The sequence below is a fragment of the Ursus maritimus genome, unplaced genomic scaffold (genome assembly GCF_017311325.1).
Source record: "Ursus maritimus isolate PB19 unplaced genomic scaffold, ASM1731132v1 scaffold_12, whole genome shotgun sequence".
Classification (NCBI taxonomy): Eukaryota; Metazoa; Chordata; class Mammalia; order Carnivora; family Ursidae; genus Ursus; species Ursus maritimus.
The window spans coordinates 8,542,344-8,567,773 of NW_024423564.1; the positions used below are offsets into that span (position 1 = coordinate 8,542,344).

Sequence of the window (25,430 nt, forward strand, 5' to 3'; positions counted from 1 at the left end):
ACGAGAAAGGACAGGTGAGTAACAGGAGGAGGGCGAGGGGGTGGGGAAGAAAGAGTGAGAGACAAAGAGGAAACCAGGGAGACACACGCAGAGAATGAGGCAGAAATGTGGGAGAAAGAGAGGGAGAGAAAGGCAAGACAGAGACAGCCAGTGAGACGGAGACACAGAGAACGGCAGAGAGAAAGAAATGGGAGGCAGAAGAGAAAGGCAGAGAGACTCAGATGGAGAGAGGTGCGGAGAGAGAGACATAGGTGCTGAGAGACAAAATGACAGGGACCAGGAGAGAGAGGGGAAAGAGAGAGCAAGGGAGAGGACAGGAGGAAGGGAGACACACACAGTCCCGGTGGGATGACAAAGGCAGATGGCAAGAGGGACAGTGACTCACAGATGCGCCCCAGCCGTGGTCAGGGGGATACAACAGCTGGGTGAGGTGAGGCCATCTTAGCCCATCGTCCTTTTTTTTCTCAGAGCTGCTTTAAACATCGTCAGCCCTTGCCGGGGAAGCTGTGCCACCCCATTTCTCCTACATCTACCAACTCTTTATCTGGGGAGCAGTAGCTCTCCAGGCTCCCTTGTCTCCATATGCAGCCTCCAGTCGAGCTCTGTGAAGGGTGAGCCCCTGGGTGCCAGCACAGAAGGTGCACTGGTGACCAGGGTGCCCCTTCCCACTGTCCTGGAGGGTAGGGTCTGACGGCGCTCCCCCTCCTTGGCTGGCATGAAGGTTTTCTCTAGCATCAGGCGAGCAGTAGTTGCTCAAAGAATATTTGCTAATAATGGTGTCCCTCTAGTGATATGTAAAAGGGCTCCCAATTATAGGTTTCATTAGTATTAATTTAATTCGAGTCCATTGAAATGCATTGGGGTCTGCTGTGCTGAAGCAGAGTGTTGCTGTGGGATCTGATTTACCTTACAGTATGAAGCGCATACTGTGGGATGTTCTGCATAAATATTACTTAGCTCTCGCGCTGGTATACGAGCATTCTAGTCGAGGCCCCACCGTCCAGAGCCGGTCAGCTGGCCTTCTCTTCAGAAAGCCCATTCTGCAGAGGGAGCTCCTACAAGGACTTCAGTCATCATGGTCTCTATTAGTCATGCCTGCTTTTGCTTCTATCTGATTGAAATAGTGGCCTGATGACTAGCAATGATGACTATAAAAAATGGGCTATCTCTGGTGCAATCAAAGACACCCAAGGTACATGAATTAGATCAATATATTTTAGAGTCATTCACTGCCCTTCCGTGAATTTGTGAGATAATCCAGGGTGCTCTGTATTCTTTATACAGGAGTGATGCCCTAGGCTAAAATCCCTCCTTGGTCCTGAGACAATATGAACTCTGGAAGATTCTGCCTGCTTGATGCTGGTGGGGAGGGGAAGCATCAGTAGCCTTCCTATGGAAAATTGGGAGTTTTTCTGTAGTGACCTGCTGTGTAAACAGTATTTAGAACACCAACAAAACCACAGAGCTAGGACTTCTCAAGCCTGCAAGATATTTTATTGTGTGCTTCTCTGATAATAAGAACTGAGTTAATAAATGTTTCTACATGTTGGCAGAATTTGGTCTGAGATCCACTTTCATTGTAATGTGGTAATGGATTTGTTGGAGTGCAGACTTATGGCTCTCACCCATTGCAAAATCCTATGGGGGTAATAAACAGAACAAGTGCCTTTTGGAGAAATGGCTAATTCCACAGTTGGAGTAGGGGGAGGTGAAAGATGAATCTGGAATATCTTGTTATGCCAAAAAATTTTTAAGTGCTCAAAAAAACCCCAAAGTGATGGGCACATCAAAAGGACTTTCAGCTCCAGGAAAATGGAATAAGTGTATTTTTCCCTGTTTCTCCCACTACATACTACTAAAAACCCTGGGCATCACATATGAAACAAACATAAGACAACCCTTAAAGATGGAGAGAAGACCAGCTACGACCCTGGGACCCAAGGAATGACCCGGCGGTGAGTCCCTGGGTTTCTCTTTGCCTCACATACCCGAGATTGGGTGCTGGAGACGGCAGCAACTCAGAAATGCCAAGAGGAATGACAAAAGAAACCCCAACCAAGCCTGCTATCTCCAGCCAATGGCCCAGGCAAGGGGCAGCCCAGCAGGACAGAACATTTTTATTTATTTATTTATTTTTAATTAATTAATTAATTAATTTTTAAAGATTTTATTTATTTATTTGGCAGAGAGAGAGAGAGACAGCCAGCGAGAGAGGGAACACAAGCAGGGGGAGTGGGAGAGGAAGAAGCAGGCTCCCAGAGGAGCAGGGAGCCCGATGCAGGGCTCGATCCCAGGACCCTGGGATCACTCCCTGAGCCGAAGGCAGATGCTTAACAACTGAGCCACCCAGGTGCCCCAGGACAGAACATTTTTAGACAAGAACTGCTTTACTCCAGCCATGCACCACCACAAAACAAAAAGACAAAAACAAAAGCAATGTCTCCAACTCCATCCACAGGAACAAAGGCTAAGTGGGGAACCTAAATATCCACCCCCCACTCCCACCCCTGGCTAGACAGTAACAACTCACCCCACTTCACTCCATTTGGATGTGTCAGAAAAAGACAAGCAGGGAGCCAGCACTCTCATTACTGTCGTCTGCAGGGAGGAACCCTCCATACCATCACCGCCACTGCCACTGGTGTCAGCGCGAGCACATAGGGAGACTGGATTTCCACCACCATGAGGTAGTAATGAGCACCTCTCCCCTCTTCTTGTGTCAGAGCTGGGTCCAAGAAAGTCAGCTAAAACAGAAGATTTAACTAAGACCCAGAACCTCTAAACATAATCCCTGTAACTTCAGGTTTCAAACAAAAATAATTTGTGATGCCAACAACGAGGAAAATTTCAAGTTGAATGAATAAAAGACTGCCGAGATGACAGAGATGTTAGAACTATCTGAGAAAGATGTTAAAGCTGCCATCACAGCAGTGCTTCAACGAGCACCTATGAACATGCTCGAAACAGATGACAAAATAGACTCAGTGAAAATACGGAAAGTCTCACCAAATAAAGAGAATGTATTTAAAAAGAACAAAATAAAAAGTTCAGAACTAAAAAAATATATGACGAGTAGGTTCAACAGCAGAATCAAAGGGACAGATGAAAGAATCAATAAACTTGGGGGAAAAAACAACAGAAAATATCCAATATGAATACAAAGATAAACCAGACAGAGGAAAATAAACAAAGCTTCAGAGATCTATGGGGCTATAACAAAAGAACTAATATTTCTGTCATTGGAGTTCTGCAAGGAAAAGAGAAAAGGGGATAGGCTAAAAAAAAGAGTACTTGAATAAATAATAGCTGACAATTTCTCAATTTGTCAAGAGCCATAAACCTACAGATTCAAGAAGCTCAGTAAATCTCAAAGAGGCTAAACTTGAAGAAATCCACACCAAGAAACATCACAGTCTAACTTCCAAACACTGGCAACTAAAACACTAAAAAATCTTGAAAGTAGCAAGAGGGAAATGAGACCTTCCTTATAGGAAAAAGACAATCCAAATTACAGCATATTTCTCATCAGAAACCATGGAGGCCAGAAGAAAGTGGCACAGGAGTTTTTAAATGCTGAAGGAAATGAACTGTCAGCCAAGAATTTTATTATGAGGGAAAACAAGAGATGAAGGAGAAATCAAGATATTCTCAGATGAAGGAAAATTAAGAGAACGTGTCACCATCAAAACTACCCTAAAACAGTGGCTAATGGAAGCTCTCTAAAAAAGAGAGAAAACATAAAAAAGGGACCTTGGAACATCAGGAAGGAAAAAAGAACACTATAAGAAAAAGTTGGGGTAAATACAACAGACTTGCTTCTCTTGAGTTTTCTTTTTTTTTTTTTCAAAGATTTTATTTATTTATTTGACAGAGAGAGAGACAGCCAGTGAGAGAGGGAACACAAGCAAGGGCAGTGGGAGAGGAAGAAGCAGGCTCCCAGCAGAGCAGGGAGCCCGATGTGGGACTCGATCCAGGACCCTGGGATCACACCCTGAGCCGAAGGCAGACACTTAACGACTGAGCCACCCAGGCGCCCCAGTTGCAGAACTTATTATATAACTAAAGTAATACAACTAAACCGAGATGAGACTGCACAGAATCATGCTGAGTGAGAAAAGTCAATCCCAAAAGGCTACCTACAATATGATTCCATTTTTATAACATTCTTGAAATGACACAAGTAAAGGAGAACAGATTAGTGGTCACCAGGGATTTGGGATGGGTTGGGAAGGGAAGTGGTTGTGGCTACACACACACACACACACACACACACACACACACACACACACGAGGGACCCCTGTGGTGATGGAAATGTTCTGTGTCTTAGCCATATCAATGTCATTATTCTGGCTGTGATATGATACTATGCTTTTGCAAGATGCCATTGGGAGAAACTGGATAAAGATTCACAAAATTTCTCTGTATCATTTCCTGCAACTGCATGTAAATCTACAATTATCTCAAAGTAAAAACTTTTATTTAAAATAAAAGGACACAAAAGCCAGCTTGAAGAAGTTCCCACTGGTAACCTGGGGATAATTTGAGCACCAAAATAATTAAAGACTGTAAACAATTATAAATAATTGAAAAGAATAGGAATCCATGAGTACATAATAATAGATACATAGGTAGGTAAGTAGGTAGATAAGTAGATAGATATAGATAGACAGGCAGGCATACAGACAGACAAGGAAGAAGAAGAAAGGGCTTTTGCTTACAGCTGAAAGGAAAATGCCATGGAAATCTTAAAAAAAAAAAAAAAGCTTATAGATACAGAGAACAGATTAGTGGTTGCCAGAAGTGGGGCTGGCGGGGGGGTGGCTAAAATAGGTCAAGGAGGTCAAAAGGTACAAACTTTTGGTTATAAAATAAATAAGTCCCAGGGATGTAATGTGCAGCATGGTGACTACAGTTACTAGTACTGTGATTGCAGATTTGAAGGATGCTAAGAGGCTAAGAGAGTACATTCTAAAAGTTCTCATCGCAAGAAAAAATGTTGTAACTATGTACGGTGCTGGCTGTTAACCAGACCTACAGTGGTGATCATTTCACAGTGGATACAAATATGGAGCATGTTGTATACCTGATAGTGATACAATGTTATCTGTCAATTGCACCTCAAAAAGCAAAAAGGCAGAATGCCAACTGGTAAATATGGAGGAAGTGCTAGAGTGAAGAAACCACCATAGCCTAGCTTGGCTTACAAAAGAATCATCCAGAAATGCTAAATTTGGGGTGGGAGGTTCTGATACGGAATAGTAAATTTGCATAATCTTAAAATGATTCTCCACAGATCACTTATTCCTTGAAATGAAAAGAATATTAACTGTACAGGGGAGAAATCAAGCAATCCCTGGAGGTGATGATCAGAATTATCACTGAAAAGGGGCAGATGGATAGTGCATGCCCAGATGTGACCCAGAAGGACACGACATTACTTACTACTATGCCGACTCCGGATACACAACCTTAATGAGAAATCATCAGGCCTGAGATAAAAAACACTCTTATTTTTAAAAAGAGAAGGGGTATGTCTTCTTCAAAGATATCAATTTCATAAGAGGAAAAGTCTGAAGGTGAAAAGACCCTAAGAATCATGACAACTAAATGTAACCTGTGACCTTAAAATGGAATTGAGTATAAAATGGGGGAACCACTGCTATCAAGGACCATACTGGGTCAAGTGACAAAACTGGGTATGGGTGGTCTATGTAACTATAGAATCAATGTTAAATGTCTTGAAGTTGATAATTGTACTATGGTTACATAAGAAAATGCCCTTATTTTTAGGAAATACACACTGAAGTATTTGGGCATAAAAGAACAACAGTACTTATATAGAACTTTCAAAAGGCTTAGAAAAAATTGGGATGGTAATGATAGATGAAATTATGGGATATAAGGGTATTCTCTATATGAGTGTTGAAATTTCTGTGAGTTGGAAATTATTTCCAAATTAAAAAAAAATTAAGTTCTTTGGCTACTGTTACCTATCGAAAGGAACTGAGAGATGTGCATACCCATTTGGATTGGATGGGTTCCTGAAAAGCACAATAATTAAGAGCATAGGCCTCTGAATTCAGACAAATCTGGGGCAAAGAGCCCCTATAAGCTGACCTGACCTCAAGAAGTCTCAATTTCTTCATCTGTAAAATGGGGGAAATAATGTTCTCATAAAATTATCTTGAACGCTAAACGAGTTCAGGGCTGTAAGATATCTGGACGCCTGGCAGGTGGTCACCGTCCACACTGCTACTCGCTGCTTCAATAGGTTAGTGGTGGTGGTGCCTGGTTAGCACTCGCAGTGATGGTGGTTGTTGCTCTAGGCCGCAGAACTACAAAGATGACCAAATCGTGGTTTCTGACTTCAAGGGACCTTAGAGTTGAACCACAAAGTACAGTGTGTAACGTAAGTGCGAACAAAATGTTACTGGAGCGGAAACAAGCATATTTACTTCTTCCGGGGGGTGGGTTGGGAAGGACTTCACAGGGGAGGTGATGGTCAAGGTGAGCGGTAGAGGGTAGGTAAGGATTTCACCCCGTGGACGCAAGGGTGAGTGAGGGCATTCCAAGGTTAGTTACCTACTGAGGTGACAGGTAGGCCGAGCGCTCAGGGCCTGCGTGGGAAATGGGAGGCAGAGGGAGTGCAGACGGGGCTGGACCAGACTGTGGAGGGAAAAGGGCCTTGAATGTACCACCTGCAATGGAATGGGTTTCACTGCTTCCTGCGTGCAGTGGGAGAATCACTGGAGGTCCTGAGTAAGGGATGACATGCCTGGATTGTTGTCCTGGACAAATACCACCTAGGCAGTAGCTCGAAAAATTAATTCAGTAATTATTCCTTCAAATGGAAACTCTTGCAGAAAGGCCAGGCAAATACTGCAGACACAAATACACAAAAGACACACATATGCCCAGACACACACACACACACACACACACACACACACACATGCACACCCATGTACACACACACAAGACATATGTGCAAACATGCAGAGAGGAGGGTGGACGTGGGATGCAGGCAGAGTGTCTGGCAAGCACTCTGGGAGCCCTGCAGGGGAGCAGCCAAATGGATGCGGGCGGAGCTAACCAGCATGGTGGTCAGCACTGAGAGCTGGAAAGTGTCCTGGAGGCCCTCTGCACACCAGGCATTAAGCCCACTGGATCAGTGGGGCCAAGGGCTGGGCCAGGGTGGCAGTGGGCAAACGGAGAGCTTGTGGGGAGCACGCAAAGGACTGAGTATTCCAACTTTTTAACAACCAATACACTTGCCGGCCACCTGCACATGAGCCCCTCTGAGCCCAGGGTTTCTCTTCACCGGACTGCCCATCCTCAGCTTATTTCCCTCAGGCTGGCTCAGAAGGCGCTGTCCTTACCAGAACCATGGTGACCACAAATCCCCCTTCAGAGTAAGGCTTCCTGCCCCCACGAGGCGGTACCATCTGTATCCTGTGTTGTACAGTCAAGGGGCCCCATGGGGTCTACACATAGGACTGGACCAAAACATGAACTGTGGGTGTTGCAGACGGTCATCACATTTCTCTCTCTTGACTTTGTTAATTTGGGGGTAGGTAAGAAAAAAATAAAAGTTTTATTTCACTTTTTCAAGGGACGCTCTAACTGAAATGTGGCTCTTCTGGAGTTTATATCTTACTTCAACTGACCAGTTTGGGAAGGTTCACACTTTTCCTGTTTGTACAAGAAGGAAAAAGAATGTGTCTTCACGGGATAGTCTCCTGTAACTCCCAAATTTACTAGACAGCTACTTGAAGACGGGGCGGACATTGAAATCTACAAGACAGGCATGCGGTTCCATGGGGACCAGGAGAAACGTTCATCTCGTGGTCAGGACAGCCTGCCTTCGTTTCCCCGGCGGCCACTCGTCACCTTACCTCAGAGGCGATGGAGGTGAAGCTGCCGCTGAAGTGCACGTGCTTCCGGACCTCGCTGCCGTTGGCGGTCAGCAGCCAGTCCCCAAGGGCGCGCTCGTCCCCCGCTGACCGGTTGCCGTGGCTCTGATTGGGCAGGAGCTCCGCCAGGTCCCAGTGGTACGAGGGCGTGGCCCCCACCAGGGCAATGAGGATGGCCTCCGTGGCCACGTACAGCTGAGGGAGCAAACACACAAACCCATCCGCGTTGGAGTCACAATCAGCAAGGGTACAAGCCTCACAAGATCAGTTTCCTGCTTTTTGTGTTTCTCTGAGCTACCGAAAACCAGACGCATCAAAGCAAAGGAGAGAAATGTGAAAAAGAAGCTTGCCCATCTACCACCGACAGAGTCATCAGCAATCCCCCTTGAAAAGCACCCTAGGGCTTTTTCCAGGGGGATCTCCTACATTTGAGATACGCTGATGCTCAGGAAATTGCACATGGATGGTTCAACCATGGCGGAGGATGGGGGGGCGGGATATTACTGGCTCTGATGTGGAAGACTGACATTCCAGCTATTTCCCCTCAACGCTACACCCTCCGTTCAGATAATCAGGCACCAGGGCCCCAGAGTATCTTGGCCCTGGATTCACAATCTAAACTAAACCTTTTGTGGCATAGTCAAATGTCTCAGAAAATAGCATATATAGAGACAGGATATTTTTATATACACAGTAAAAGAATATACAGAGTATATACATAATCACATAGAGTATGTACGATGTGTATATATGGAGAGAAAAAATATAGAGAGTATATATATATATATAGATAGATAGATAGATAGATAACATAGAGAAAGAGTGAGCACTAACCAAAGTACTTTATTAAGTATTTAATAAAGCAGGTAATCATAATAAGTACTTGAGTAGGTACTATTTTAAAACATAGTACACAATTATAAGATGTAAAGAAATTCAAAATCCTAGTAATAGATACTCACTTTATAACATTAGCCCTACTTAATCATTGTTTAATCTAAACATAGTTGTTCTCCCAAGGGGAAAAAAATTCAAGAAATATTTATTGAGCACATATGCCATTTGTCTCTGATTGTTCTGGGCCTTATAGCTATTCACAATCAGGTTTATAAGCTGTTGAGCCCTATGTAGCCTTTTTATGCTATGAATTTCCATTTATATTAGTTCTCGTTGTTGGATGATTATTTCAAGCTTCAAATGCATTAGGAAAACACAGAATTCATCTGTTCCAGTGAGAACTATCTCCCTTAGTGAGACAATCTTATTTTAAGAAATTACCCCTATTAACTTAGAACCTGGTATCTTAAAATACCTTTAAGCAGAACAAGTGTTTACAAAATACAAGGCTGTGACTTCTCCACAGCATATAGCAACACCCCCAGTGGATGGATGCATTGACTGAGGCACGAAGGGGTGGAGACTTGCCGACCGCTTCAGCTCCATCCATCAGGGAACCCCGGGCTGCTTCCGCACCCCCCTGTAGGGGCATATTCAGCTGCTAAGTGCATAAGCTAAACCGTCAAAGGCAGAGTGATTTATCACAAGCAGATGATGGAATTACTGTCAAGGAAAGAGAAAAGAAGTCATGACACTGTGTGTGTCATAGCAGAAAGCTAATGTAAAACCCAAGATGTGATTTTTGCACTCTGGGAAAGGCTGCGAGGATGGAAGGCAGCCCCAATTTATTTTGAGGGGAGTGACGGTGGGCCTCTCGAGAGGTACCACGCCACCACGCGTCAGTCTGCGTGGCTGATCTATTGTAGAAGGCAAAGGAAATCATGTTTCTGGATTTCTACTGCTTCCTGGCCCCTATTTGCATACTATTAAGGAAGTTTTAGAACAAGAGGCAGTTTATAAAAATAGAAACCTTAATAATTACAGGAACAAATAGATTACACATTTAGCAGCCACTGTAATTACAAAGCTGCTTGCATCGTTTTAGTAACTGTCCCTCCTTATTACAATCTGCTGGACTTAATTGATGGGTAAAGAAATGAAAATAGGGGGCAAGGGAACTCTGGAGATGAGGCAAAACACATGTTCAAAACACAGCCTTCAATCGGGCGAAGCAAACTAGTTATATTTTCTCTCTAAATATGCTATTTTCTGCTTTTGTTCCTACCATTCGCTTCACCTGGAAAGCACTTCACCGGGTTCAGCAGTCTTTGAACCTTTCCCATCTTCCCAGAGGCAACTCGGGTACCACCTCCTCCCACCTCGCCTTCCTCCCCAACCCTCCAGAAGCCCTCTCCTGCTTCTGCCTACCCCCCAAAAGTTCCAGCCTAGACCTTTGTTAGAGACATATCCCTTTCTTCACTCCATTATATATTTATGTGTTTGCTCATCTTCTTTTTCCTACCGAAAAAATCCGTCCCTGAGGATAGGCTCTTTGTATGATCCAGCCCTGGGCATCCAAAGCGAACACCTCAGGACCTTGATACGGGATAGCACACACTCAAGTGAATGAATGAATGAATAAATGACCAGGATGGAATGCTAATAACAACACTTCTCTAATGCTAATTATGCGCCAGGAACTGCTCTAAGTGCTTGCCGGAAATATGTTCACACATCATATTTTTATCTGGATTGTACTAAGATAAGCCACATTCTAGGTGAGAGAGGCAATGCTCAAAGGGACCTCTAATCTGAAGTGTGTTTTCTCATGGAAACCACCATTCTCAGCAATAGCTACGATGTGTATAAAGTAGTTCAGAAACTACACACACCCAATGTTTATAGCAGCATTACCTACATTGGCCAAACTCTGGAAGCAGCCCACGTGTCCACTGACAGATGAATGGATAAAGAAGATGTGGTATACACACACACACACTGGAATATTACTCGGCCATAAAAACGAATGAAATCTGGCCATTTGCAATAACATGGATGGAGCTAGAGTGTAATGCTAAGTGAAATAAGTCAGAGAAAGACAAATACATATGTCGCTCATATGTGGAATTTAAGAAAGAAAACAAATGAGTAAAGAAAAAAAAAGAGAAGGAGACAAACCAAGAAACGGACTCTTAACTACAGAGAACACACTGATGGTTACCAGAGGGGAGGTGGGCGGGGGGATGGGTGAAACAGGTGATGGGAATGACGAAGGGCGCTTGTGATGAGCACTGGGTGTTGTATGGAAGTGCCGAGTCACTATATTGTACACTCAAAACTAATATTACATCATATGCTCACTATAGTAGAATTAAAATTTTAAATTTAAAAATTAAAAAAAGCAGTTCAGATACAAAGAGGGGATGCTGATATATACCCTAATTCACAGAAGAGAGCGGTGAAACCTAGTTCATCAGCATTATCCCTAGCAACCTGGAGACTCAAAAAGCACTTCCACCTTCTCATCTTCTCCGCCCTCCTCCCACCCTTACAATGTTTCCAGTGCCCACCCCACCCCTGCGCGCACACATGTCCACCCAGGGACCTCAACTGCACGCCCGGGGCCATGGCTTTATGTCACCAGAGGGGTCAGACACAGGCAGTTCGGAACTCTATGATGCCACATGCTTCTCTCCCCCAGAGTCCAAATATTCTCTCGATCGTGTCTCTACCATTCTGCAACTACCGTGCACACATTCGCCCACATATTCCTGTCTAATGATCGCACCCATCAGCAGATGGGCCTTAAAGCCACAATCAGAAACCACCATCCACGCGCCTTCGGAGTGGGGCCCACAATGTGGCAAATAGACCATTATCTTCTCCAATGCTACCTCCAGGGAAGAACAAGTACCACAGATGGCTGCACTTCTTCTCCCCTTTCAATGTCATTATAATTAGAAAAGTGACTAACGTGCACCAGGGGACTGAAATTTTTGAAGTTGCAAAAAGTGAAGGTTTTAAAAATGATTTTATATCGACAGCATTATAAGCTTTTATGATAGTCTAGAAACCAAAAATGTCCCCCATAAATGATCTCATCACAACATCTTGTGCTGTGAAGTCATGGTAAGTATGACGTTGATGTTTTAAGCAGGAAAAATGGGCAACAGAGCAATTAAGTGAATCGTTCAAGGTCACGTATGACACTAATAGCAAAACCAGGATGAGAATGGAAGTCGCTTAACTTTGAGGCCAGAGCTTCTCTCAGAAGAAAAACAAAAAAAAAACAAAAACAAAAAACCTAGAAAAATCAAAGATGACTCTATTGTTGTCATTACTGTTAATCTTTTCTGCACTTAGGACTCAGTTAGGTCATTGACTCAACCAGTAGCATGACATGAGCAAGCATATCATGGACGACAGAGCCAAACGCCCGTGCCCAGCACAAACTGGGTATTCAATAAATATTTGTTGGGTGACTGACTGATACCACTTATATTTATTTAAAATATGTAGTCTTTATGTCCTACGTAACTGGAGTCTCGAGTCCTGTTTCTTCCCAACTCTAATTCATCCACGTGGTGCCACCGGCTAGGTCTCCCTGAGGCCCTCCTCATGAAGTTCTTCTGGCCCAAACATATTAATGGCTATGTCCCAGCATAAATACCCTAGCGATAAATGTCCTAGCAGTCCAGGTCTCCACTGCATGGCCCAACTGCTACCTAAGCCACGTTCAAGCTTTCTGTACGAGCCCACTTAGATCCCCAAATGTGACTTCTCATCATGTGGTGTGAAAAGCATACGGACTCTGCATACCTGAGTTAGACCCTCAGCTCTAGCAAACTTTCAGCGAGTCAAAGCCTCTCCAAACTTCATGTTTTCTTTCAGTGAGATTGAAAACTAGTAGTCCACCTCTTCATCTAATTCATTCATATCTAATCAACCTATTCTGAGGTTCAAACGGGATGCTGCTTTAGCCAACCGCAAACTGTACAGCCCTACACAAATGGGATCTAACAGGGCTTCCCAAACGTTACTGGGCAGGGTCTGATCCCACAGGCCTGGGGGAGAGCTGGTTCCACATCTCGAGAGCAAGCTCTCATGAGCTCAAGACTGCTGGGCTGGGTCACACTTTGGGCAGCAAGGGCACAATCTGTTCTCTGTTTTACATATTTTTTTCCAATTGTATGGTTTTCCATCTGAAATGACTTTCCACTTCTCTTTAAACCCAAGCTCCAAAGTTCAGCTCAAGCTCAGCCTTTCCAAAGTCTTCCACAAACCACTCCAGACCACACTGATGGCGCCCTTCTTAGTTTCCAAAGCTTCCATTCGGTGGCTACACTATTACTGGGGAAATGTTATTTTGTATTATTTAACAGGGCAGATATAGTGAAATGCTAAGCTGTTAATGATTCTCTCCTGAAGGAAAGAAACCCTAATTGACATTTCTATATCCTTCCAAGTAAACCCGACACATCGCTGTATACAGAACAGCCTATGATACATTTTGTTAACTAATTCCTTGCAGAATGGTGCAGGGGGAAAAAAAAGATGATGATGGATGACAACCCAGTAATTCCGGGACCTAATCCTGGTTCCAAGCACTAATTAAGACTTTGGACAAATTAAGCATTTGGGTAAACAGTGATTTAACCTGCATCTGTTTCCCCCCCCCTCAATCTTTCTCCCAAATAAAATGGGAATACCACCACCTGACCACTTCCTTCTGTTACTTCCACTTCATTCTTAAAAAATTTGAGCGAGTACCAGCCCTTTGCAACATGCCTGTTATCAGGCGATAACAAGGATGGATAAGAAACAAGTACTTCCTTTCAGGCAAATACATTCAAGTGAGGACAACAAATACACACAAAGCTATAACACAAGGCCGATTTTGACAAATGCGGTGTTTGCCATGGTAGAAATGAGGTTAATGAGAACACAAAGTGGATGGGAATTCCAACGGGGAGAATAAGGAAAAGGTTGCAAATGTGACACCTGAGCGAGGTAGTAGGTTAATCAGAACCAAAATCAGGGGAAGGGATTTTTAGGCCAAAAAAAAATTAATAATAATAGGCCAATCAGAGTCGGGAAAGCAAAGAACACATTTTTAGCGTTCTCTGAAGAAGTATTACAGGGCTAGCTCAGCTTTTCCCAAACTTTGGTCATCTGGATACCCCCTGCAAGAGTTTTATGTGCTCATTTTCTGTTTTCTATTATTTACTTAATAGTCTTTTAAATCGTTTCAAATTTTTTGAGTTTTTATTTAAATTCCAGTTAGTTAATTTATGCTGTAATATTAGTTTCCGGTGTACAATGTAGTGATTCAACACTTCCATACATCACCTGGTGTTCATCATAACAAGTGCCCTCCTTAGTCCCCATCACCTATTTCACCCACCACCCCCCCCCCACAACTCCTCTGGTAACCGTCAGTGTGTTTTCTATAGTTAGGAGTCTGTTTCTTGGTTTGCCTCATTTTTTCCCTTTACTCATTGGTTTTGTTTAATTTCACATGAGTGAAATTATATGGTATTTGTCTTTCTCTGACTGATTTATTTTGCTTAATACTCGCTAGCTCCATACATGTCATTGCAAATGGCAAGATTTCATTCTTTTTATGGCTGAGTAATATTCCATTGTATATATATACCACATCTTCTTTATCCATTCATCAACTGATGGACACTTGGACTGTTTCCACAGTTTGGCTATTGTAGATAATGGTGCTATCAACATTGAGGTGCATGTATCCCTTTGAATTAGGGATAAATCAGGTAAATACCTACTAGTGCGATTGCCAGATCATAGGTTAGTTCTATTTTTAACTGTTTGAGGAAGCTCCATACTGTTTCCAGAGTGGCTGCACCAGTTTGCATTCCATGAACAGTGCAAGAGGGTTCCCCTTTCACCATATCCTTGCCAACACCTGTTGTTTCTTGTCTTTTTGATCCTAGCCATTCTGACAGGTGTGAGGTGGTATCTCGTTGTGGTTCTGATTTGTATTCACCTGATAATGAATGAGGATGAGCATCTTTTCATGTGTCTGTTGACCATCTGTCTGTCTTCTTTGGAAAAATGTCTATTTATGTCTTCTGCCCATTTTTAAATTGGATTATTCATTTTTGGGGTGTTGAGTTTTATAAGTTCTTTATATATTTTGGATACTAGCCCTTTATCAGATATGTCATTTGCAAAATTGATCCAAATTTTTTAACTTAAGTAAATTTGCTGAGGAATACAATTTTATATCAATAGAGATATGACCAGCCAGATTGAGCTATGAAAATAAACACCATATCATAATGCCAAGTATTGGCTACTATGTTTTTTTTTAAGGTGGGCCACAAGAGAGATTTTCAAGCAAGATTTGGGGGGTAGGGCGGAAGGACGAAAGCAAAGGAGTAGCCATCTTGTTTTTTGTGCTCAGAAGGCTGGGGCAGGTGCTCCCGTGCCTCACATATATGGCCGCTTCTTTGCTGGCTCACTTTGTTGGTGCAGCAGGGCAGTTGGGCCTGTAACTGAGCCACGTTCCCCTGGACCCTCCCTCAGCATCTCTGACTCCTGGGCCAGGTGTGCGTTTCGTTCCATGATGAAAAGCAGTTGCTTCATCAAGGCTCGAGGCAGAGAACGACACAGATCCCGGTCATTTCTCATGGCTTCCAGATCATAGTTTTTCTTCCAGACTGCCTTCCCTGCAGACTTCAAGCTCCAACAGCAGACACGAAGACAGCAGCCTTACAGCCAGCTCCCACAATTGCATATGGTCAAATCTCTGTAATAAATTATTCACTGACTACAGGTATAATCATATACATATAAATATATATGCTCCACACACACATACACACACATGTGGGTCCCCGTCCCAGGAGTTCTGCTTCCTGCCTCTCCGGTTGAACTGTGACTGACACCACCTTGAACAAATATGGCACAATATCAGCACTTACCAAATCTGGAAGTAGGTACACGTGTGTTTGTGACATTATTTCCTGTATTTCATTGGAAATGTTTCATAATTTAAAAAGAAGCTTTAAAAGAAAATGAATAATAAATACAATAAAAACAGAAAAATGTCATTACATTCCAACGAGGCAATGTTTTCTGCCGAAGTCTGAGCCTTCTTTGGTTCTTACTTCTAGTTCATTCCCTTTGTGACAACAGAAATATTTGCAAATGTTTTGAGAAGTGCTAGCATCGCAGGAGATTTTCTTCTTAGACAAAAGACAGATTAAGGAAGAACGGAAGAGGGACTGACCCTCTCACTTTATAAGCTAATGCTATTTAATACTATTTCCATATGCCACCTAACTCTACCATGCAAGCCATTCTTTGGGACATCAGAGAATGCAGAAAGATAGAAGATTAGAAATAACGAGAGAGCATTTGTGATAAGCAGGTGTTGTGTGTAAGTGATGAATCACTGAATTCTACTCCAGGAACCAATACTGCTCTGTATGTTCACTAACAAAATATGTTAAAAAGAAAAGAATAGAAATGACTGATGGAGTAATATAGAATCAAGAACAACAGTGAGAGGGTATTTCTGGAAGTGGGGGAGAGATGTCTTCCGCTTGGACACTGTGGAGAAAGCCTGAGCTGTGTGTGTCTTGGGATTTGCTGGCGCTCCCTCCTAAGGCAGCCTCTGACCGTGGTAATGAACCAAGCTCCTATTCTGCAAACCTCACGGGGACACTGACACAATGCCAACCAACGACCGGGCATTGGGCAACTTTAAGAAATTCTGAACTTGCAAAACATATTAATTAAACCTTCATGATCCAGCCATTTCCCAGAGCACAGTAACGACCGAGGGGTCACCTCCAGAAACTCACTCAGCCATCTCACGGCAGAGGGTCACAGCATTCAAGTCTAGCGTTCTTTCTGTCACACACTGTCTGTCTTCACACACTGTGTGTGTGTGTGTGTGTGTGTGTGTGTGTGTGTGTGTGTGTGTATTGTCTCATTAAGCGAATACCTTCTCTGTCAGGGCACATGCTAAGTGGCTGTGCTGTGGGTGGCCCTGCCAGGCATGCTGCTGGGGACCTGGGTGCTGTAGAGGTGTTGAGCTGGTTGCTTTCCAAGGCACATCCCAATTTTGAGATGCCCGAGGCTCAGAGGAGCTCCCTAAACCTCCCCAGGGCTCCCTGGATGTCCATAAGCGCCCTGGATGGAAATCTGGTCGGATCAAGTTGCAACTTCATCTGCTTTACGCCAGGGGGCAGTGTCTGTCTATAGACAGCAGCTTTCCTGAGGACAGACTGGGGGACAAGCGGAGCTCTGGTCTCTCTGAACTATGGTGCCCCGCTCACCTAAAGTGATGGGAGAACACCAGTAAAGGTTCCCCGGATTATCACCCTAACTCAGGGCCACTGTCTGAAGGCAGACAGAACTAAATCTGAGGGTAAGGGCAGCATAAACACCTGCTCAGACTAGCAGAGAACCCTGGTAGATGCTCCCGTGTTCTGGAGTCATGACAGAAGCTCTTACTAAGGCCCTGTGTTCCCATCATGGCTGAACCCCCGGTGGTGGTGAGAAACCCCGAGGCACAAGGGCTGGTCTTAATGACTAACCCAGTGAGCTCTTGACTGATATGTACGGTAGGCACTTCATTACTTGCTTATGGTTGAGAGGTTGGAACCACCTCAGAGAAACCTCACCCAGAGAAGTCCTTCCACGAATCTCCTGGGGAGATTAAGACATGGAGGCAAATGCAAGCAGGCGGGAGACATTCGTCGTGACAGTGTTCTATAGAGTTTAATAAAGTACCCTGAACAAAACTCCCTCTACCACATGCTCCTCAACGTTCAATTCACAGACCACAACTCACAGCGTTAACTGGTTAAAGAAACAGCAATAGGAGAGTGGACGGTTAGTCTCATAGAGTGAACGGTAGCATTTTCTTCTAAGTACGCACATCTTTTCTATATCCCATTTGTATTTTTTCAACATTTAACACAGAGAAGCAAAACAAAATTCATGAACCCGCCATCACAATGAACTAGTTTCATTTTAATATATTTGCTTCAGATTTTTAAAATACAGTATTACGAATACAGAGCAAAGCTCTTTTGCAGCCCTCCCACTCCGACCTGTCCCTTCATCCCCTGGAGGTAACCAATCTCCTGAACTGGGCATGGAGCCTTCTACTCCATATGCTTATACTCCTACACTGTCCATATACATTCATAAACCAAATATGGTATTGTTTCCTACGTGTTTACAAATTTTTACGAAGTTATGTGTCACACTGTATACACCAGGCTGGCTATTTTTTTTCATTTAACATTGTGTTTTAGAAATTCATTCCTGTAGCTGTTTATAGATCTGGTTCATTCACTTCATCTGTTATATTCTATCAAATTTATACCGCATTTTAATGACCTGGAACCTTTTTGAGAGTCATTTAGGTGGCTACTCATTTTTGTTATTACAAACAGTGCTGCAATAAGCATCCTAGATATAACTCCTTATGCACAAGTTCAAGAGATATTGGGAGGACACACACCTAGGAGTCCAATGCTGGGTTTTAATTGTACTAGCCAGTGCCAAATAGTTCTCTAAACCAGTAGTTCCCACTTCTCATTTTCATCCCACCTGTACTGTTAGACTATTTAATGTGTGCTAATCTAATAAGTGTGAAATGATATTTCATAGTCATTTTAATATGCCTGTCCCAGATGACCACTGAAGGTAAACATCTTTTCATGTGTTGACACATGCACTTTCCTGTTCTGCAACACTCCCAGGTCAACCATCCCACTTTCTAAGTCACCATGAAAAGACATTTATTGTGTGAATGATTTGAATGCACTGGTAGCTCTAGGATCTGGTAAATAAGGTTGGGGTTATTAAGAGTTTACGTTAAAATAATGCATTCCGGAACACCAGAGGACTATACCTCAAGCTCGGGTCCTCAATGTCATCACAATTTTGCTGGTGAAACTAATGCTTGTTACAGGTTACATGTTGGCTAATAGGTGTTTTAAATCCTGTGCAAATCATACTACAATCTGTGCTTTGTGATCCCTAAGAAAATGAAGGAGCCGGAGTCTGTGGCTTAGAACAAAGAAGTAGGATCCATTTTCACTTTGTGTCTAAAGGGATCCAAAAACAAAGAATTGTATTCCAACACTTCTCCTCCAGACAGCCTGACAAACAAACATATACATATGCGAACACCAAATAATGATGATGGCATGAAGTCTGAATCACTATCAGGAAATAGAAACAGAAATAAAGTACACAGAATTAATCATATTTACATACTACAAATAGCTCTTACCCAAGGGAGGGCACATATATCTGGAGAGTAAGAATTTTTCTAACTGCAAAACGAAATATTACTGCTTGTTCATAAGACAACTATTTTGACATAAGGCAATCATCTTTTCCTTTAGCTTCTGGCTTATGTACTTTCAAACTACATAGCACTATTATGAGGGGCATTTACATCTTATCGTAGGAAGAGAAATCTACAACATCTGCATCTGTTCTTTTTGTATCTGAAAGTTGACTGCTACAGAGATTCCGAAGACTGTGTCCGCAAAGAGTGTCAAGAGAAGTCTCCTAAAGGAAACCGCATATTGAGGTAACTTTTGATGAGCTACGTGATGGTATCAATAATCCAAGAAAACAGTTAACCTAAAGACCTTTAGAGTTGGCTTTGTAACATGGTTTTGGCCTTTTAGTTTGAACTTGGATGTGTTCGAAGGAAAGGGAGTTAAAACCATTAAAAATAATACTAATGGCCCCAGAAGGAAGAAAATGCAAAAGGATATAAAGTTGCTCTCTCTGTCCCTCTAGTTTTGTGTTTCTCAGCTGGGGATGGTCATTACCAGCCCGTAGATGCAGAAAAGGCTCGTGCTGCAGCACAGCCCGCTGTCTGGCTGCCCCTCTCCCTGGCAGTCCCATGCACAATGTGCAACGCTGTCTGGCAGGGCCCCCTCTCCCTGCAGGGCTGCTGCGCAGGTGGTCTCTACGCTCCTTGGGCAACGGGAGACCGGGGCTTTGGTTTTTATTTTTTATGTTTTTCCAAGACTTTATTTTTTTTTTAAAGTCATGTCGACACCCAACATGGGGCTCAAACTCACAACGCCAAGATCAACGTCCCACCAAAGGAGCCAGTCAGGCACTCCAGGGCTTTGGGTTTTAAAGCAAATATCGATCTCCCACCTAAGCCTACTCTGAAATGGGCTTCTTGCTTTTTCCTCTGTTAGAAGAAGCAACCTCCACAAGATGATGAAAGCATCATGTTACAACTGCGTAATGGGGCTCCCAGGACTCCCACCCCACAGGCCAGCCCTAGCCGAAACCATCTCCAACAAGAGACTTGGTAGAGAGGTCTTTGGTGACACACTCTCATTTCCAGGATAGTGTTGGGAGACCCCAGGACCATGAGGATCATGTATCTCAACGGGGTGGTTAAGTCCTCAGAAACAGGTACCGTGGTGAAGGATTCACTTCTACTTGGACTGACGCACCGACTCTGTTGGGACAGACACAGCGACAGGGCACCTCCCAGCCCACACCTAAAGATGAAGTCACTGATTCCCAACACTCTTAAGACCCAGTTCTCTGATGGCAAATCCTGACCACATGTCAGGCAGGCATCAGTGAACAGTCACGGTCCCACGCTTAGGGCTCTTTGGTACTAAATTCTAACCAACTGGGTCAACCATAAAGAAAAGTGAGGGAAACAACAGGTCCTGAAGCCAGCTCAGTGGCCTTTTCAGTGCTGCACACCCTCAAGATAAACTTATTCTCCGTAGGTGGACACCTGGCCAGGCCTGTAAGAAGATAACAACAGCAGGTGGAGTATAGGGATGGGGGGCGGGGTGGCATTGCTCAGAAAAAGGAGTCACGTGCCTGGAATTCTTCGTTAGAAGAGGAAAGAAAAAGAATTTTCTCAAAAAAAAAGTATTATAAATGAATATCAGGCATCATGGATACAATTTTATTTTCTCTGTGTTAAATACTCTTTTGTTTTAGGAAATACTTTCCCCCCACAGAAACATTACATTTAAAGCTGAAGGAATGAATTTAAAGGGACTTCAGAATACTGCATGTTTGTGAACTGAGAACTTGCTTTGCTAGAAGGACTGATATCATCTATCTGTCCATCATCTGAACAGCTCTTCTGGCTGGGGAGAAACTCAACTGAACTTGCAAACATTGTAATGGAAAACAGAATCAATAAGACAACGGGTACCGCCCTCCACACCCCTGTCTGCCTGCTGAGCGCTTGCCTTATGCCAGGTTTAAGCAACTGGTGGTGATTAGACTCAGGACTGCCCTGTACTTTCCTTAGGATAATTATCATCACAGGGTCATTGTACTTAATTTAACTGTCTGCCTGCCTCAGCCCAATCCCCACTAGAAGGCAAGCTTCACCAGAAAGGGGCTTTGATTCGGCCGCCATTGTAGCCCCTGCCGAGCACACAGTAGGCACTCATTAAATATGTGTGGACTGAAGAAATAGTGCAATGACTCACACAGTAGATACTAACAAAGAGTTTGTGAATGAACCAACTTTAGAATATTGGGAGCAGTAACTGATGTTAAATGGGCCATTTAGGCTGGCAAAGGAGGAGTAACTCTTGCCTGGCAAAGTGTATCGATAGTGACCTCGAGCATACCAAACCCACATTTTTAGGCTGGGTGGGCAAGCAGTCTGAGAATTCTGCACAATGAAGAAACGATTCCATTTTATAACCACACGTTGTAGACGGCATTTTTCAACTTATGAAAGTCTCCGCCCAAGTCTGGCTTCTGAGCAGAATGACCCAGCAGAACTTAAACCGGAGAGAAAGCCTTGCACGGAAAGCATCTGACACAGGAGGCCCCTCGAATCCAGGAAAAGGTGGTAAGGGGACACCCAGAACTGAAGGAGGCCGCTCTAGATCGGACCTCCGTGGGCCGGCGACCAGGGCTCTCTCTGTGCTCCAGATTCCAAGGTGACGTAGCCACAGGTGAGAAACAATTCCCTCGCGCATTCACGGCGTATCCCAGGGCACCGCGGGACTGGGCATCATTTATTCACCAGCTCAAGGGCGGAAGTACATCCCCACCCTCTTTCTCGCACTGCTTCTCCCACTCGAGGTGGCGGGGAGGGTGGGCCTGGCGGAACCGCCCACGGGGGTGGCTCTAAGGCTGGGGTGGGCACCGCAGGCCAGGCCCGCGGGCGACCTTGGCGTGCCGCGGCCCAGGCCGGCCCTGCGGGGCTGGGGGCTCGCGGCCCCTCGGGGTTTGGGGAGACGCGGCGGCGGCTGGCCAGGCTTCGCGGCGGGGGGGCGGGGGGAATGGTCCGCGGGAGGCCGGGAAGCGGGGCGCGGGAGGAGGCGGCGGGGGACTCACCTGCAGCAGCACGGCCAGCAGGAAGCACAAGTACATCTGGTAGATGCCCATCTCCCCCACCGCCTGGAACGCCTCTTCCACCTCCATGGCTGGCCTGGCCCGGGGGCCCCGGCTTGGCCCGGCGGTGCGGAGCGGGAGCTGGAGCGGGGGCCGGGGCTGGGGAAGGGCGGGGGCGGGAGCGGAGCCGGAGCGGGCGGGCCGGGCTGCGCGTCTGCGCGGGCGGGGCGCGGGGCGCGGCACCAGCCGCCCCGGCCGCGGGTCTTCCCGGTGGGGACCTGGGTCGGAGACAGCTTGCAGGGCGTGCCGCTCACAGGGCCAGGGAAGAGGAAGTGGGCTCGGGCTGAGGCATCCTCGCCGATGGAGAAACACGGAAACAGGAGCCAGTCGGCCTCCGGGCCCTGCTTGGGGCGGGGGGCGCAATAAGCGGGCGACCTGGTGGCGGCTCAGCGTTGTTTGTCCCTTTGCACAAATCGGGAATGGGGGCGTTCTAGAGCCTACGGAGAAGAGTGCTGCTCGGCCTTTCTTTGCAGTCCTACTCTGTACTAGCTTTGTAGGGGTCACAGGTAAACAAATTCTTGCAAAGCCGCGAAATTCATTTGCAAACAGAAATAGGAGGTATAAAGGAAATGCAAAAGAGCAAAGGTAAAGGTATGGGACAGGACGTGATGGATGCCAAGGTGTTTGAAGGGTCGGCAGCATTTGCCAGGCGGGAAAGGTGGAGGAAGACGAGGCAGGGCCGAGTGAGGGGTCACCTGCCTTAAGTTCCCTCATTGCCGCACCTCCTGAGCCTGGTGTTAACAGCTGCCTAGTATTCTCTTGTCCCGGCCACGACCCCCAATACAATGTGGACGCAAGAGGTGACCAACTAATATTTTATTTAGGCTTTCACGTCTAAGAGAGTGAGATGGGCCTGTAGTTTTCTTTTCTTCCTACTGTCCCTGTCTGCATTTGGCAGTAAGCTCACAGCAGCTTCCTAAAAGGAGTTTGAAATGTTTGATAAAAGTCTCCTTTAAATCTGGATTGGCTTGTTTTGCAGGGCGACCCCCTTATTACAGAGATAGATAGATAGATAGATAGATAGATAGATAGATAGATAGATAGATAAATTACATATATTTTTAGTGCTGTTTTTAAATTACTTTTTTTTCTAAAAATGTTTCTATTTTATCGATTTTTTTGGTTTTGTAATAAACTTGTTCATCTTGTTCTCTTAGGATTTTATAAAATCATGCTCTGGCTCTATGCCCTATTTTTCATTGTTAATATCGTTAATTGATTATTTTTCAACCTTATCAGTCATGCTAGAGGTTTCTTTTTCTTTTTTAAAGACTCAATTTTTATTTTGTGGTTTTCCTGTATTTCTTTGTTTTCTATTTTATGGATTATGTGAATTCTTTTCCTCCCTACTTACTTTTGTTAATGGGTAATTCTTTTATTAACTACAGGACTTAAAGTTTAGCTTATTTGTTTTTAATTTTACTTTTTTAAGAATAATTACATTTCGGGCTATGCATTTCTCTTTGCTCTGTCCTACAAGTTTTGTCATGTGGTTTTTGTTGCCTTTGGTTTGGAATATTCCATTCCATGACGTCCTAATGTCCTCATTAAACCAATGAACTATTTGTTAAGGCTTTTTCTTTCTTTCTTTTCTTTCTTTTTTTTTTTTTTAGTTTCCATGTAAATGTTACTGCTATTTTTTAGCCATCCTTTTATTATTGATTACTAATTTAAATATTTAAATGCTTTTTGAACAGAGATGATATTAAATCTTGGAAATTGTTTGAGGTTTCTTGTGACCAAGTATGTGGTCATTTTAGAAAAATGGACTGAGTGTATTGAAAATATTCTCCATTTGTTTGGGTGTAAGGTTCTCTATATATTAGATCAAACCTGTTAATTGTATTCAAGTAATGTGTATTACCACTGGATATATCAATAAATGTGTCAAAATCTTCCAAAATGTTTATCATTTTTGAATTTTTATCAAGTTCTTTTTATTTCTGTAAGTTCATAAAAGTACCAATTGAATCATTCCTTTTATATCATGATAAAATAGCTCTCTTCTAATGCTTTTTGTCTTGATTTTTATTTTGTCTAATGTTAATAATCCTGCATCGGGTTTTCTTTTTGTATTATTTTCCTTGTAATCTTTATTTTCATCCTTTTGTGTTCATTATGTTCTAGGCATGTTTATGGAAGGAAGGTCTTTTTGTCCATCCAATTTGATAGTCTTTGTCTTTTAACATGTGAATTAAATCCATTTATATTTATTGTGAGTGATATATTTGAAATTATTTCTACTATTTCATTTTCTGTTTTCTGTTTGCCATCATCTTTTTTTCCCCCTTCTTGTCCATCTGTTGGAGTCCGAAAGCCATTTTCATCCTGCCCTTCTCTCTTTTTGCTATTTTGGGGACAGATTGCATTATTATAATTAATATTGCATTATTATAATTAATATTATTATTATTATTTTGGTAGTTATGCCTATATTTTTAACATCTATGTAACCATATATTCTTCTACAACGTTCATAGTTGTTTAATACATCTATTCTCTTTTCAAACTCATAGGAACCTACACAAGATTCTGAAGGGATGCAGAACAAGTCTCCCTAAAATGTGCCACTTTAGCATGTTAACTATTTTTAGCGGAAGGCAATAAAGGCACAGCAGACTCAAGAAAAATTTTCCTCTCCTTTAAACTACCTAAAAGAATCTAGATAGGGGCGCCTGGGTAGTGCGGTGATTAAGCATCTGCCTTTAGCTCCGGGCGTGATCCCAGTGCTCTGGGTTCGAGCCCCACATCAGGCTCCTCCACTAAGAGCCTGCTTCTTCCTCTCCCACTCCCCCTGCTTGTGTTCCCTCTCTCGCTGGCTCTCTCTCTGTCAAATAAATAAATAAAATCTTAAAAAAAAAAAAAAGAATCTAGATAGGAGGTCTATCCCAGAAAGAGAACGATTACTAAGAGATAAGTTTTTTTATCTGAAAGACTTATCTGTATAGCAGCACAAACATCTACTTACCAAACATCTGCTCTTCTTATTGTCCTATGAATCACCCTTTACCCCTTTGCAGCGCCAGGCCCCTATCCCATTCCTTAGTTCAGGATAGCATATAAGCCTCAAGTGCCCAGCTTTTCCTTGGATCTCATATTCATATTCCCTGTATGGATGAAATTAAATGTTTTTCTCCTGTTAATCTATCTTACGTTATTATTAGACCAGCCAAAGAACCTAGAATGGTTAAAAAAAAATGTTTTCTCCCCAACAATTCTAAGAATGCTTTATCTGAGAAAACATAGGAGGGCATAAAGATGTT

At 43.6% G+C, this 25,430-nt stretch overlaps 1 protein-coding gene across 2 annotated transcripts in view; it reads right to left on the bottom strand.

Moving 5' to 3' along the window:
* SLC22A15 (solute carrier family 22 member 15) overlaps positions 1 to 22,276 on the bottom strand; it is a 74,631-nt gene extending 52,355 nt beyond the window's left edge. For both annotated transcript variants that reach the window (XR_005834043.1, XM_040626868.1), the window contains exons 1-2: positions 22,111 to 22,276; positions 7,897 to 8,109 (exon numbers count right to left, since the gene is read on the bottom strand). Coding sequence is in view for 1 of the 2 variants with exons in the window: in XM_040626868.1 (XP_040482802.1) it covers positions 7,897 to 8,109; positions 22,111 to 22,197 (300 nt within the window). In the remaining variant the exon portion in view is untranslated. The remainder of the gene's footprint in view (positions 1 to 7,896; positions 8,110 to 22,110) is intronic.
* Positions 22,277 to 25,430: the final 3,154 nt, after the last annotated feature.